Raw genomic sequence first — 15,649 nt, forward strand, 5'->3', positions numbered from 1 at the left:
ATACACACACACACACGCACACACACACACACGCACACACACACACACACATGCACACACACACACACACACACACACCACATACTGTATATGGTACACACACACACACACACACACACAGTAAACAAACACACAAAAACGCTGATCAGTTCTGCATACAAACAGCAGCACACGGCACACAGTTCTGTTCTATACATCACCACATTCACCTGAACACCAGCACACACAATATGAAATCTCAGAGCCTCTATAACACTGTCACATACACATTCACAATGTTTAATACAAGCACACATGAATAATCAATCCCAGCTCTGCTTCACACTCATACACACACACACACACACACACACACACACACACACACACAGGGCCTTCAGTATGTATGGGTGATAAAATGAATGCATCACTTTATATGGAACTGAAAAAGCCTCAGTAAAGAAAAAACTAGCCTTGAGTTAAATGCTAAATAGAATGGAAAAGCAACATTATGCATAAGCAATCAGGCTAAAGAATCCTTTCCATGCCAAGAGCATCTTCAAGGGAATTCAAAGATGGGGCTCAACCCACGCCAGTCTACAGTCATGCTGCAATACAAGTAGGGTACATTCTTGAACCGGTCCATCCTGAAATCCCATTAGCCTTTGTGATGATCCTGCCGTGTAGCTCGGCTAGAAAGCACTAGCTACCAAGCTTGGCTGTATCATAATGTAGCGGTGCTGCAAAGACTTGCAGGCTTTTTCGGAGTGGGTGAATTTTCATCCTGGTGGTCAAAAACTTCAGAAAATGAAACTCTAAAACTACTGTAAGCTAATGGGGGTAACACAGCTACAGCCTATGGCAACAGATCCCTACTGTCTAATCTGTGTATCTCCAAAATGGTAACTTTATAACGTAAAAATGGTCTTAACTTGTATTGCAAGTTAATGTTAGGATTTCATTCTAAGTAATTTTGGATCATTTCTATCAATCCATTCATCAAGAAATGTTCACACAATGAATATCACCTGCTATGCTGTAGAAATAGAACAGATAGATATGCATGGTTTTGATATGACAACAACAAAATGTCACTTTTCATCAAATGTTCCACTCAAGCTGAGGCAGTACCACAGGTGTTTCAGCTACCTAGTTACATTTTTAAGCCAACGGTATTCAAATAAACAGGAAAATCTGTCAATTAAATCAAATGAATCAAATGAATCACATGATGTTCCAGTGACTAAGCTTTGATGCTCCATTAATGTATATACCAACCCTGGGCAACAACTAAAAAAATTAGCATAACATATGGATTTTCGGATTAATAAAAAGAGATTATTGATCATATATAAACAATTTCACTTTTCCTTTTGAAAGTTGTGACTGCAAACAAGTGCATTTGTAAGCTCCCACTAGTGTGGGTTCAAGTCTGTTTGTTCCCATTACATCAGGGGTTCTTAGCCTTTTTTTACAGCGCGGCCCTTCCTCAAGGTGAAAAATATTTCACACAATGTCCTCATTGACAACCCACACTCCCCTCTGCAGCCCCACCTACGCACACACTCCAGTATATACATTAAAAAAGTGCTTACTCACTTTCTGGGCCTGCATTCCTTAGCTAGCACAAACCAAAAATCTTCAGCCTGGTGCTGAAAAAATGCTTCATGTTCAGCAGCAAATCAAGACGCTCCCTCAGTAATGAATTCACCCAATAGAAATTCATAATTGATGTTAGCCTGAGCTGAGTTTGTATGCAAAATTAGTGTCAAAATTACTCTTTCTATATTTGATAAGGTTTATGTCTTGTAGCATCACTCTAACAACCCCCCTGAAACCACATAGCAACCCCCAGGTTAAGATCCCTGTTTTAAAGGATGCATATAAAAGAGAACTGCATGCTAATACTTTAAATTGCTTATTTAAAAGAATACTTAAAATTGCTAAAAGTGCATGAGTGAGTGAATTTCAAAGCCACGTCCAAGTGCTTTACATATTTAAAAACAACTCTGGCATTGTTACTGTGGACATATTCAAGAAATCAGCTATTCCCTGTGGGGAAAGTTTTTTTTCACATGTTCACAAGTCATTTAAACCATCGGGTGGTACAGAAAGCTGTAGAGAAAATGCCTTTCCTCAGTTGGTATGCTTCACTCTGGGAAACCTGCAGCAGAGACAGTGGGGAATTTGCTCTACCTTAGCCTAAAGATTTATTAATGCCTGGTAATAATACATTACTTTAACAGTAAGAGGAATAAAACATTACATATTATTTAACATTATTGTCTACAACTGTTTAAAATGAACTTAGCCCACTCTAGTTTCACAAAATCCCAGATTTACTTCTCAATCACTGCCAACATCTGATGCTTTACCTTGTTGTCCAGGCCTAGTATTCACTAACCCCATCACAAATTCCTGGTACGATAAAGAGATTTGGATCTCTGATGGTTCTTTAAGAGATCTCATAAAGCAAGAGCATACAAGATCAACTGGGTACCTGTAAAACAATGCTGCCAAAGGCGTTCTTTAGCATGTTGACTACTTCGCCATGGCTCAGACCCTCCAGAGACTGGGAGTTGATACTCACAATACGGTCCCCCACCTACAGAGAGAGTCAGAGGGAAAAAAACAACAAAAACACAATTAAGGTTCACACAAAACCACACATTCAATTAATTGATTTCAGTCCAACGCCATTCACAGCAGCAGCCTTCGCACTAACCGCTATAGAACGCTAAATCAATAATACTCTTCCTGCTTCAGTACACAGGCTGGAAGGACTGAAAGAGTGGAGGTTAAGGGGACGGGGACAAACAGCATAGAAAGAGGTGCTGTGTAACCTTGAGGCGGTGGGTCCTGGCAGCCACTCCATTAGCCTGGATCATGGCAATGAAAATTGGGATGTCCCCCAGGGGACTGCCTTTTCCCCCCGCTATACTGATACCCAACGCATCAGTGGGGCCCTGGAGGAGAAACATTAATGGAGAAATTAATGCAGCCTCACACGCAGGAAGAGTTTTATTACTGCTTGTGTGTAAGTACTGATTGGACTCTTACTCGGGTGATCTCCACTGTGCGGAGGCCTGTTTCAGATCCTGTAAGCACACACACATTCAGACACACGTTACCTTCAGAATACAAGACTGAAGAACATATTTTGGATTGTTTTGAATCGTTTTATGCTGCTTCATTCTTTTGTTTCACAGCAGCACTTACTGTGAGTCTAGGTTGCATCAAGACAACAAAGAAAATTCAATGTGCTCCCAAAATCCTCTGATAGTCTGGCACTGCCTACAGAGAGCAGCCTAATTGGTTAAATCAGTGAAGAATTTAAGGGATAACTCACTGCTGATCAGATTAGAATCCAAATATTTAGGCTCTCTGATACAAAATCATGCAAAAATAAGAAATTCACACTTTTATTCCTAGAGAGGACTCTAAAGCTTTACCCAAGAGGACTAATGTTACCTCAGTTAACGTTACTAGTCTAGTCACATCCAAACTTATTTCAACTCATCTTTTAACTCTAAAAAAAAAGTAAAGTAATTAAGAGCTAAGTTCATTAAGTAATGCTGAAAGTTTTATTTCATTAAATCTATGCAAGTGTAAAATGAACTTGATGTATCTTGATATTTATCCATGCTTTCTGTGATATTCTTGACTCATCTCTAATGATCAAGTCAGGCCAAATATACATGGACCCTTTTATTAATGGATACTTTGGGTCCAACTGAGCAATAGCAAGCTAGATAACTTTCACCTAAACCCCCATTTCACGTCAAAACAAATGTTGGGACGCCAATCCAAATGCATGCTCAAACGAATTGAGAAAAATATTTAATTGCGATTTTTCTGATCAATGTTGCAAATCTAGGCCTGTTATTTTGGACAAGAAGACCAGAGCATCCACTTTTTCTAGCTTGAGACTTTAACACTGAACATGCCAGACTGCCACTTAGTCATGGTTGTGATGTCACAGCATTCAGTTGTTAGGGTTCTTTCTGATTGGTCTTACTCATCTGCAGGCAGTTTACAAGCTCTGATATTAGGTTAATGTTCCCCAATTAAGACAACATTGTTAATAAAAATAGCTATAATTAAAATTGCAGCACTTGCGATCTGAAAATTGCACTCTTTTAAATTGCGACTAATCTTTCAGTCCTATAGTGTGGTAGTTCTGAGGAACCAAGCCATCACGGAACTGTTAATGCATGTGGACACGGTCTGATCTGTTGCATCCAGAAAGAAGGGAAGAAGTCCCATCTCATGACTCCAATGTCAGCTGATTTACTGTAATTATTTGAACTGCTAGAAGAAAATGGATGTAACAAACTTTTCCCTCACTTTCCCTTACTATTCACACAGCTGTATGAAAATGGAAGCTAGTGTTAGTGCCACTGACTGTCTGTAGTTGAGAAAGGTTACCGGAGCTTTTGTTGTTGGGTTCGTGTGCAGTTCTCCTGGTGGTGCTGGGGGGCTGGCTGGGTGGGCTGATGGTGGTGTGGGCCGCAGGGGCAGCAGCGTTGCTATTGGTTGTGTTACTCGCATGGCTCATCTGGGAATGGAAGGAATACAGAAAATCAGAGGTAAATGAGGTAAAATGAGGTAAAACACAAACATTTTCATGAGTCAGCGTATACAGTTTTCCATGCAAGTGAGTGGTCCAGAATGGTTAACTATCCATACACCTGAATGCACTACTCAGTATCTACTCAGACAGATGAGCATGCATGTATGCACTGACACACTAAAAGATGCACACAAACACACATCCCAGAGAGTTTCACATAGTATTGGAGAACAATGTGCAACTGTGCATGACCTAAGGTTTACATGCAAGTGAAGTGTGTAGAGTGGTTAACTAATCTTACTAGAGATGGCAACGAACTGACACCTAATACCCTTATTGGGCTGATATAAGCAGGAAACGCTGGATATCAAAGGAAAAAAGCAAAAGAGAAAAACCCCAAATAAATCTGATCTGATTCAGCACCAAATCTAACCTGAAATATCAGAGTTTCACTAGATAAAAAAGCAGTTTTTCCTATGTAAGGTTTTACATAAGCAATGTTGTAAAACAGTGCACAGGCACTAATGGACTCTACACAGAATAAACTACTCACAGAAATAATTGTAAGACGTGTCTATTGTGCTGATTGTACTGAAAGATCAATTTTAATTATTAATCAAACCAAGAATCTGCTCCCTCCCGAGCCTGGATCAGAGATTTGTCTTCAGTTTTTAAAGAAAAGAATATTGGTCTCAGCTATTACTCGAGGATTCAGTATCATTATTGAGAAAAAAAAAGTGGTGTTGTGCCATCTCTAACACTGTTTACTCACACATACGAGCATGCAGGAACACACACACACAAACACACACACATCCCACAGGTTTTCAGGTAACTGGGGTGAGTGGTGTTCATCTGTACACAGTCGATCATGCAGTGTTTTATGCAGATGTCCAGGAGTGGTCAGTGCAGATGCCTGGCTGGTGTTATGGGTTAGAGTTTGGAGAGCGTGGAGCTGGAGGCATGCAGAGCTTCAGGGCAGAGGAAGAGCAGGGAAAGCCCAGCAAGGAGCCCCCTTACACACCTGGCTTCCCTGTGAGGTGCGTCTGGAGGAGATCCAGGAGGCAGCCTTCAGCCGGCCCAGCTCCAGCTGCACCATCCCCCTGGCACACTGCAGCAGGGCACAGCGCACGGGGTGTGACTGACGCACTTACACATTCACACACACACACATATGTATATACACACACATACACTTACAGATAGGGATGCAGAATGAAACCGGAATCATATCGGTATCGGCAGATATTTGCATAACAAATTATGGTTATTGGACAGATGTTCAGATTTGACTGACATTTCAAACCAATATTTGATTTATTATACTCCTAAAAACACAGGATGTTTGGGTGATGCTGGTAATAGTAATGCTAATCTGTGTGGATTTAGTCTCAATTTCTATATTTTGTTAATGTTTATGTACCAACATCAGTAGATATTTACGTGAATATTGTGTTAACAGCCAGCTAAGTAAAATAAATAAAGTAAAATGGCAGTTTGCCCATTCAAGAGCAAATAAGGCTATTTATGTTTCAACTTTGATAAAAAAATACTAGAAATGTGCTAATGTGTTTCATGTGTTCATGTAGTCTACAAAGGTGTGAGCTTTCCAGTGTAAAGCCAATAAAAGTCGATAAAAAGTTTGCAGAAAGTGGTTATGAACCACTTTGAGAGCTAAACCTGGTCCTCAGCAGTACTGATAAAATTCAGTATCACATTGAATATTTTCCAAAAATGTCACAGTATCACAGCATTTGATGATATTTAAGTTTGCATTTAAAAGTTGAAAAACCCATATTTTAAGAGTACTGCATTAAAAAAAGCCTGAAACCTGACAGTTTGTTCTGACTGGCCGGTTTATTCTCCACTTCAAATTACACCAAAGAGATTTACTAACATTGACTGATAAGAAACTACATTTCCAGAAGGGAAACTTACTATTTATTTACATTTTTTGTATTTTTGAAACACTCAGCATATGATGTACAGTACTGGGCAAAACTGAGAGACCACCTTTCATTTATTTAATTACCAGTAAAAACTACTATAAATTTTTTAGAAGATATTTCTGAGGAGATTAGATACATGATAATTGCAGAAGGAAGATGAAAGGAAAAGAAAAACAAGTGAAAAAACAGGAGTTTCCAAAAATGGAATAAAAAAAAAAGAGAGAGAAAATGGGACCCCACACAAAGAAGCTGCGGGACAAAAAACAGCAGATTGACCACCCCAGAGTCCAGGCCTTAATAAAAGTACTTGTGAGAAGCAGAAAGTGCAATCAACTTCTAAGACTGAACTTTGGAGGTGTGGAAAAAATTAAGTAATTACAGATTTTTATATTATATTTAGTTGTTGAGGCTTTTATGCAATTTCCAGTAAAATATGTGTTTTAAGCTTTTTTCATAACACTTAAAATGGTCGTTTTGACTAGAAATTCAATAAATGAAGGAGGATCTTTGACACTTGCACAATGATGTACAATGCAGTTAACGGTCAGATCGTTATTACTATGCATAAAGTGCACAAAATAGAATCAATTTAAAAACTAAAAACAAACTGTGGGATAACAGGGATGCCCAGCACTAGATGAACCCCTGAACTTCTCACCCCAAGCCTGCAGGTCCTCAGCATTTTATAGTTTAGTGTTGCTTATTCATACCTGATCAGAAATGACATCATCATGAAATTACCCAGTCTGTATTCCACTCTCTTTCTCTTATACACAAAGCCCACACATCTCTCACACCCTCTACCACACACTCAGCTCCATCCTGAATGCTGTATCGCCTGCACATTCACAAACAGTGCAAGGCTGCAGTGTGAGACTCAGCCAAGAGTATTCACTTGAGCTGTGTTCCACTGCAGAGACAGTCAGATGACTCAACACAAACAAAGCAGCTGAATCCAGAGCTAAACAACACACAACTATTTCACCAAGCACAAGAACAACTAAGTCTCTCCTCCCATCAGAACAGCAAAACAGTAAAAAAATAAAGAAATAAAAAAAATAATTATAATTATATTACGATTATATAAAAATGATATACAATTATATAAAAAAGATATTAATCTTTTTTTTAATTGTTACATTAATAAAGCATGTAACACACAATTCTGTTCATTAAATAAATTCAGTAGTTCAGTCTCTAAATGCCACATGGGGTTATGCAGGAATGCAAAAGCCCTTAATAAACACATCAATGGGGACACTTAGTGGCTGCTTTGTGCAACTGCAGCTTTGACTAAATCTCCTGTAATCCTGTTTGGGCCGTACTGTGTCATTGTTGTTGTTGTCGTCGTCGTTGTAAGTAGGGTTTAAGGTTTTAGGCTGAGCTTACCTTGAGGACGGCAGCGACGGTCTCCTGAGAGGCCTGTCTCATGTCCTCTCTGTCCACTGAGAGGATCTGGTCTCCTTGCATGAGTCTCCCGTCCACATCAGCTGCTCCACCCTTAACTACATCTGAGATAAAGACACCTGTGCCATTTCTGGAGGGGAGCAGGAGAAAGAGAGAGATCAGTAAAATGAATAGTACTTAATTACTTCATCCAGTGGTTCTCAATTCAACCCAAGTCCATGCAAATCAGAATTTTGTGTTTACCCCATTTTAACACAGCCAATAAAGCAAAGTAACACCACAGTGCTTATTTTTCTTTTTTCTTTTTTTTCTTTCAACAGCCTTTTCAGCTTCTGATGTAAGACACAATGATAAAATGACCTCCTATAGGCTTCCACGGGGCAGCAAAGTTTCACTTAGAAACAGTAATATACTAGTAATGCTGCAAAACAATGTTTTCGCTGTAGTTATTTTTACGCAATTTATGGCACAACCTGATAAATAACTGAACCTGTGTAACCTTTTAACTCCCTGGGACTATACTGCTGCTGTATACTGGACTGAATATTCTGGTGATATGTTTCAACTATGCCTGTTACATGATTAAAGATATTAATCATGATTAATTGCCTTAGTTTGTGTACTTAATTGTGATTAATTGTATTTGTCTTATATGACCATAAATACAGATTTTTTCCATTTTAAAAGTAGTGCACTTTCTTATAGCAATATAAGCAGATTCATCAGAATGTATTTATCACCTTCAGTAATTAAACTTAAACTCGAATGTAAAATCATGTGAATGCAGGGAGAATACGAAATAGGCTGAAGTTAGCTTCCGATTTCCATGTCTGACGTGCAGTGAGATCAACACTGGCTGCATGTTCCAGCTCCTCTGTGACTGTAACCTCTCACTCTCATATCGCTACGGTACATCTCGTTTTAAGGGGGAATGGAGCCTTTTCCACTTTGCTGTTGCTCTTATTGGTTTGCTGCTCATTGATTTATCCATCACCACCAAAGTCGCCCTCCAGTGCTAACAGATATTACTGATTGATACTGGCAGCATCAGAGCTGTGTTTTGCTAATAAATGACACTTCAGACTCAGTGTTCTTTGGTGATAAACAAATTCACCACTGCAGTAACTTGAATTAGCTTTAGTTTTATCAAGAGAGCCATCAAAGGTGTTTGTCATTTAAAAGCTGTATTTGAAGGAGAGAGCTTCAATCGTGGAGTCTTAGCAAGAGCACATGAGCATCTGGGCTTCAGGCTGGAGCTATGGATTGTTCCAAGGGTCAAACTAGGAAAATGCATTAACAGCGTTAAAAATTTATTTCATGGTATTAACGTGCTAACTTTGGCACCACTATTTCCAACCTGCTATTTGAGTGATGAGAGCCAGTGGAATTTAACTACTACAAATAATTATGTTTTGTTCTGGCATTGTTGGTCTGGGTGTGTCCTACGTTTGCTTAATTAGCGCAATGTAAATAACAATTTCACGCTAAACATGAACATGCTAGTGAACATCAGAAACTCTCACTCATCATGCATACATTAACCTGAGGATGAACTGTTTTTGTTCTCATGGTTGTGCAAAACCAGTTTGGATGTGGTATATCAGTTCATCCAGTTACTCAGGTATGAGTTTTGTCATAATCGTTATATTGGTATGTGCAGATAATGCAACATACAAACCATGCAAACAACACTAATGCTATCCCCTTTAGCTGAGTGGCTGAATCAGGGATGTTTCAGTCATGTTTTAAACGAAAATAAAAAACACAGCAGAACCTCGATCACCTCCTGCTGTCTAGTCTGTTACCTCTGAACTACTCCACTTTGTTTTCAAAGCAGTGGACATAAAGGAACAGCCAGTCTTTTGGAGTTAGACTTTTAGTGTTAGGACACCAGAGCAACTGCCTTGCTTCTGTTTCCTCTTGTACACTCTTAAAAATTACGGTTTTTAAAGGGTTCTTTAGTAAAGAAAATGGTTCTATATAGAACCATGAACACTCAAAGAACACTTCACATTATTAAAGTGTTTTTTCAACTGATGAAGAATGTGTTTCATCTATATAGCGCCAAAAAGGGTTCTTCTATTATTACGATGGCAAGCCTGTAACAACAGTAGAACCATATAAAACACGTTCTCCATCAATCTGAAGAACCCTTTAATCATGCAAAGGGTTCTGTGAGTGTTCAGGGCTCCATTTGGAACCATTTTCTTTACTTAAGAACCCTTGAAGAACCATTTTTTTTTACACGTATACCACCTGAAAAGTTAGCAAACTCAGTCAGCTGCATCAGATGATGCCATAGTTAGGGCCTTTTGTATAAAACAAGCCACAGACACTAGATAAATGACTTGAGTTGAAGTTGGCTTCTTATTCTAACGCTTTGTTCTGCCTTAAATGGGCCAGAAATTATATTTAGGGCTTATACAGGTGCTAGAATGAAACTGCTGCTGCATTTAAGGTGGAACAGAAAAATTTTAACAAAAGGCTCCTGAATAATAAGTTCTCTTCAGCCACGTAAAAATAAAGACGTCAAACAACATTTAGGACCGTTGTTGCCCGGCCTGGAGGGCTAGTGTAATAGTGGACAGCAATACTGACATAGGTTCATCTTTATATTGTTCAGTTTTGCTTTTACTATTTTGCGCAATAAAAAATTCCGATTTACTTATTTATTAAAAACATTTCTTAATAAAAAGTGAAGGGATAAAATAATATGCCATTGTTAACCTACAAAAATAGTTTTACTTTATCATCCAAAATGGTTTAATTTGAAAATATATAAATACAAAACCAATGGATGCAGTTCTATAGCCCTGTTAAGCCCTTGGGAGATGACTTTACTTTGTTAGAAGCATGCATAAAAAACACACCAAATTATGACAAGACTTGCAGAGATTGAGTAGCAGCAGTAATGAACATGCATGCCCTGCACCAGGAGATGTACCTCCATGCGGAGTTTGGCACTAAAATTAGATTTGCAGGATGTGGGCACTCACCTCTTGCCTACAATGCTGAGGCCCAGGCCACGGCCGCTCTTCTTCTGGAGGTCCACAGTGAACACATCTAGGTTTTCCTCGTCACGGTACTGCGCCTCGTCCCGCAGAACTGTCAGACGCACTTTAGCTGGAGTCTGCCTCAGAGCCGCGATGGCATCTTCATGGGCTACGCTGCGCAGGTCCACGCCATTCACCTGCAGGGGGCAACAGAGGGATGTAACTACACTCTCAGAAATAGGTTCTAAACTGTCACTGGGGCAGTGCCCCTCTTGTCACTGGCATGGAACCCTCAAGGGTACATCTCAGTACCTTTAGTCAGGGAACATAATTGTACCAAAATCCATTGAAATGATATTTTCTAAGTTGTACTGACTCCACACACCCCGTCTCGTCTACAGGCTTTTATTTTATTGTTCCGTTTTAAAACATTCGGTTATGAAAAAATACAAATATGTAACTTATTTAAGGTTCACAATCAGACCTTAAAACCACTGTTGTACTTTTGAGGGAACATTTACATTGTTTATACCTTGACAAATGAAAAATGTCCCTGCACAGAACCTGTATTTCTAAAAGTGTATAAATAAAGGCTGATTCACAGAGAGGCACAAACAAAATATCCTACTGTTGCTGCTGCCTCCGGATGAATGTCGTAACAAGTGTTGCTAGAAGTATAAAATGAATGTTACTATTATAATAATAGAAAAATATGAGGTTGTAGCCACTGAGAGTTCTGACAGTGAACTTTACATAACAATTAGCTCTGACCACACAGTCTGATTAGTTGAAATATGCTCCACCCATACTGCTATATCTGATATCATGTTTTTGGTCAACTATACCTGCTATACAAAAACAATACAACACTCGAGATTGTGTGATAACATTACCGCTGTGATGATCTACAGATGTGATGTTATTCACAGCAACATAATCCCCTTTGTTCTCTATTGCTCAAAGTCAATGTGAATCTGAAATCTTGATGTATGTTTTATTTGTACCGTGATTATTTCTGAGCGAAAGACAGTGTCAGAGAGGGTCTCTGGCATAGCTGAGCGCTGTCTCTCGATGGTAGGTGGGAGCTGGTGAGTGGGGGAGGTGAACCATGACATTATTGGTTAACATTATTTTTCCCCCCAAAATTGATAAATTGATAAATAAATGTCATTCAGAGTGGTCTGATGTGAATGCACCGTTCCAGAGAAACTTACGAAGCCAGAGCTGTTCACAATGGTTGTGATAGGAACCAGATGTTTGAAGATTCCTACAAAGGGTTATTAAATAAAATGGTTATCTGACTTCTGAGACATTATTTTATGATCATTTTGAGAGAAGGTTCTGGCCTAAAACAACACATAAAAACTCCAAGGACACATGTAGGTTCACTGATTGTTTTGGATAGTAAAAGTATACTAGTTCCTATCGCCAGCACTGTAAATGAGAGAGCGTGTTTACATGCACTCAATAATCTGATCATTCAAATGGTCATGTAAACACCACACTCTGATCTAGAAATATGATTAAGAAATTCGATTTCGACTGAACTGGATTTTAGCTCAGTAATCAGATTTCTCAGTGCATATGTTCATATGTTCAGTTCATATGTTCAGGTAAAGTGGCACAATGTTGAGCTGCGGCATGAAGTTCGAGTTTTACATTACATTTACGTTGCGTCTTCTTCTGTGAGTTCATTGGCTGGTTGCAAAGCAGAAATCTGATTACTGCCTGACTCATGCAGACTTGGAGTTTAACATTATCTGATTACTCAAGTGCATGTAAATGTGTTGATCAGATTACTGACAAAATCTGATTTTCTGCAGTTATCAGATTATTAAGTGGATGTAAACACACTCATTGACCTGGCAAGTTTCTCTAATATTAATCTCATCGAACCACTTTGAAGAACTCAAGAAGTCAAGCATTTTCTTTTAATTGCTGAAACTCTTCTTTAAATCCCCCTGTTTAACTGCGTTTTGATAAGCAGTTAAATAGCACATTTGAAAAGAATAACCAGACCAATTTTTTTCCTGAATTTCGCTTTGTAGGCCAGATGCATCCAACTTGCTGGCCACACTGAAGCTTGCAGTATTACTTTTGTCCAGCAGATGGAGATACTGGCTCAGCTTGGTCCATTGAGATAATGGCTTTTAAACGAGGAGCAATAGGGCATACATTACTGTTCTCTCCTTAGGGGAGGTAGGAAGCACAGCTGTTAGAGAGAGATGTTGAGTCACTGCTTGTGATCTCTGTCTCTCTGCCTCCTTTTCTGTCTCGCTCACCTCAAGGATCTGATCCCCTGCCCACAGTCGTCCGTCCCGTGCTGCAGCTCCCTCCTCATACACCTCATGGATCACTATGGCATCCTACATAAAGAGAGAGAGAGAGAGAGAGAGAGAGAGAGAGAGAGAGTGAGAGAGAGAGAATATGACCGAAATGATGTATTAAGATACTGCCAATGTCAAAGTCAATATGAAATAGAAAGACAAACTGAGATAAAGCCACAAAGACATTGACAGAAATCTTGAAATTGCCTTTCGGCAAAAGCAAAAGGTCTTGTAATGAAACAGATACACAGTTATCTTTCCCAGATGAAATACCCTGTATGCCCGAGGGCTTTTTTCTGTCAGATCAGAGTTGGCCCTCTGAGAGCACAGCTGGCCCACTGAGCTGGAATGAGGTGAATACTGATTGCTAAGTGACTGTGAGCAGGGTGAGGCTGGAGACAGACTCTGTTAGATGGCCTTAGAGAGAAAGGTCCAGTGGGATGACTCTGAAGAGAGGCAGGCTCCATGGGGGGGCTGCAGGGAGACAATCCTCACATGCGCTCCAGCCTCTGTGTGAAAGCTATACAGAAATTAACCCCTTAAACCCTTAATGTGGAGGGAAAATGGTTCATTCTACCTTTTAATTTATTCTTCTCTTTAATCAACATGTACCACTTTACAATAAGACTACCCTTATAAAAGCTTTATGAATGGTTTACAATTAGTTTATTAATGGTAAAAATCATTCTGTTAATTAAAATCATTAATATGCAGATGTAGCACATAAACAAAAAGGGCAACGGTGACTTGTTGCTTGCCAAAATGTGAGCTCCTATTCATCATACAGCTCAGATTTAACTGGTTACTTATCTTACTTTGTCTGCTACATCCGTCAGTTTTAAACCAGTCAGTTCCATCACATATTCATAATCATCAGATATAACAGCTATACCTGCTTATTAATGATGTTAATGTGTTTGAACTAATTCATAACCACTAATAAACTCATTTTAAACTATTCATCAAACTTTTATAAAGGTAGTCTTATTGTAAAGTGGTACCAAGAAGCATGATCTCCTGGAACGCAGAATACTTCAGACTTCAGTCACCTTCTACTGTTAGCACTTTTTCTTAAAGTGCAGAATCTGGTATTTACACCACTAGAGGGCCTGTGTGAAAGAGTTTAACATTAAAGGGGAATTCCACCAATCTTTCTAAATTTCTGCACTTTGATAGCCATTCAGAGTGGATTGATGTGGCTTGATTGATGCTCCATTCTAAAGAAACTTGCAGAGACAGAGTTGTTTTCAGGGGGTAGTGATGGGAACCAGACATGTGAAGAGTTTAATGCCTCTGAAAGCTATGGTGGTTATGAATACCTTGTCTGATGCCTGAGACACTGTTTTTTCATAGTTTTCTGATCAGGTTTTGGCCTAAAACATACTTTTTAAAATCCAGTTATGGTGGAGAGGTACAGCCATATGCAAAAGTTTGAATAACCTTGGTCAAATGACATGCTTTGTTGATTTGTGAAAATGTAAATATGCCATTTTCTGCACAACTTATATCTATTAATTTAACATATTGGAAAAAATAACATAAAATATGTCCTATTTAATTTTTTTCCAATATGGTCAACAAATAAACAGTAACCGTGCATTAGAATGTACAGAATTGTGTTCTATGTATAGTGTTAACTCTTTAACTTAGAAAACCAACAAAACATAATCTGACAACCCAAACCTTATATGCAGGGCACAGAAGGGCAAAATAGTGTCTGAAAAAATAATATATATTTTTTTTTAAAGATTTTCCACTATTTCACCATAATCAGCATTACATATAAAAACTCAGAAGACACATGTAGGTTAAAAGCTCCGGGGTAGGCAGCTGTGTTCAGTACCAGCTGAGTGTCTTTGCCTCCGACTATACTGAGGCCCAGTCCGGAGCGGCCCTTCGAGATCTCGATGACCGTCTCCTGCCCTGGAACTATGGGACATGTCGCAGGGTCTGCAAAAGAAAGACACAAAGAAAAGTAGAGTTACAAAAAGATGAAAAAGAAAGCAAGAAAAAAAAGAAGTGGGACAGATAGAAATTACAAAAGATGAACCAACTCTTTCATATATTGGAATATTTTGTCTTTTTCTGAGTGGCGTAGCTGCCCCTGTTTAAAAGGTTTCAGAAATCAATAGGACCTAAGTGCAAATGGTGCACTTCTCCATTTAGGAGAATGGAGAATTTATACACTGCATAAAGTTGCAATGTAAACATCAAAAATAACAACACTGGATTCAAAGATCAATATGTAACACTGCACAACAGAAGAGCCAAACAAGAGAGACAAAAATAACAAAGACTACAAGCGAGGTGTGCTTTACGCATTAGCGCCAGGAATAGACAGACATACAGCACCAGTTGCTCAAAAACATTGAATAAACAATTAAAATTCTCTGTAGAGAACAATTTGGACAGTCTCTCAGT

At 38.9% G+C, this 15,649-nt stretch overlaps 1 protein-coding gene across 8 annotated transcripts in view; it reads right to left on the reverse strand.

Moving 5' to 3' along the window:
- The window catches only part of patj (PATJ crumbs cell polarity complex component), a 195,877-nt gene that overhangs the window by 9,353 nt on the left and 170,875 nt on the right, over positions 1-15,649 (reverse strand). For 7 of the 8 annotated variants that reach the window (XM_036585852.1, XM_036585854.1, XM_036585853.1 and 4 more), the window contains exons 36-44: positions 15,072-15,178; positions 13,184-13,267; positions 10,905-11,098; positions 7,891-8,038; positions 5,577-5,663; positions 4,408-4,537; positions 3,040-3,077; positions 2,823-2,945; positions 2,480-2,584 (exon numbers count right to left, since the gene is read on the reverse strand). In XM_036585852.1, coding sequence (XP_036441745.1) covers positions 2,480-2,584; positions 2,823-2,945; positions 3,040-3,077; positions 4,408-4,537; positions 5,577-5,663; positions 7,891-8,038; positions 10,905-11,098; positions 13,184-13,267; positions 15,072-15,178 — 1,016 coding nt within the window. The remainder of the gene's footprint in view (positions 1-2,479; positions 2,585-2,822; positions 2,946-3,039; positions 3,078-4,407; positions 4,538-5,576; positions 5,664-7,890; positions 8,039-10,904; positions 11,099-13,183; positions 13,268-15,071; positions 15,179-15,649) is intronic. The other variant, XM_036585857.1, reaches the window with a different exon arrangement.

The sequence above is a fragment of the Colossoma macropomum genome, unplaced genomic scaffold (assembly GCF_904425465.1).
Source record: "Colossoma macropomum unplaced genomic scaffold, Colossoma_macropomum, whole genome shotgun sequence".
Taxonomy (NCBI): domain Eukaryota; kingdom Metazoa; phylum Chordata; class Actinopteri; order Characiformes; family Serrasalmidae; genus Colossoma; species Colossoma macropomum.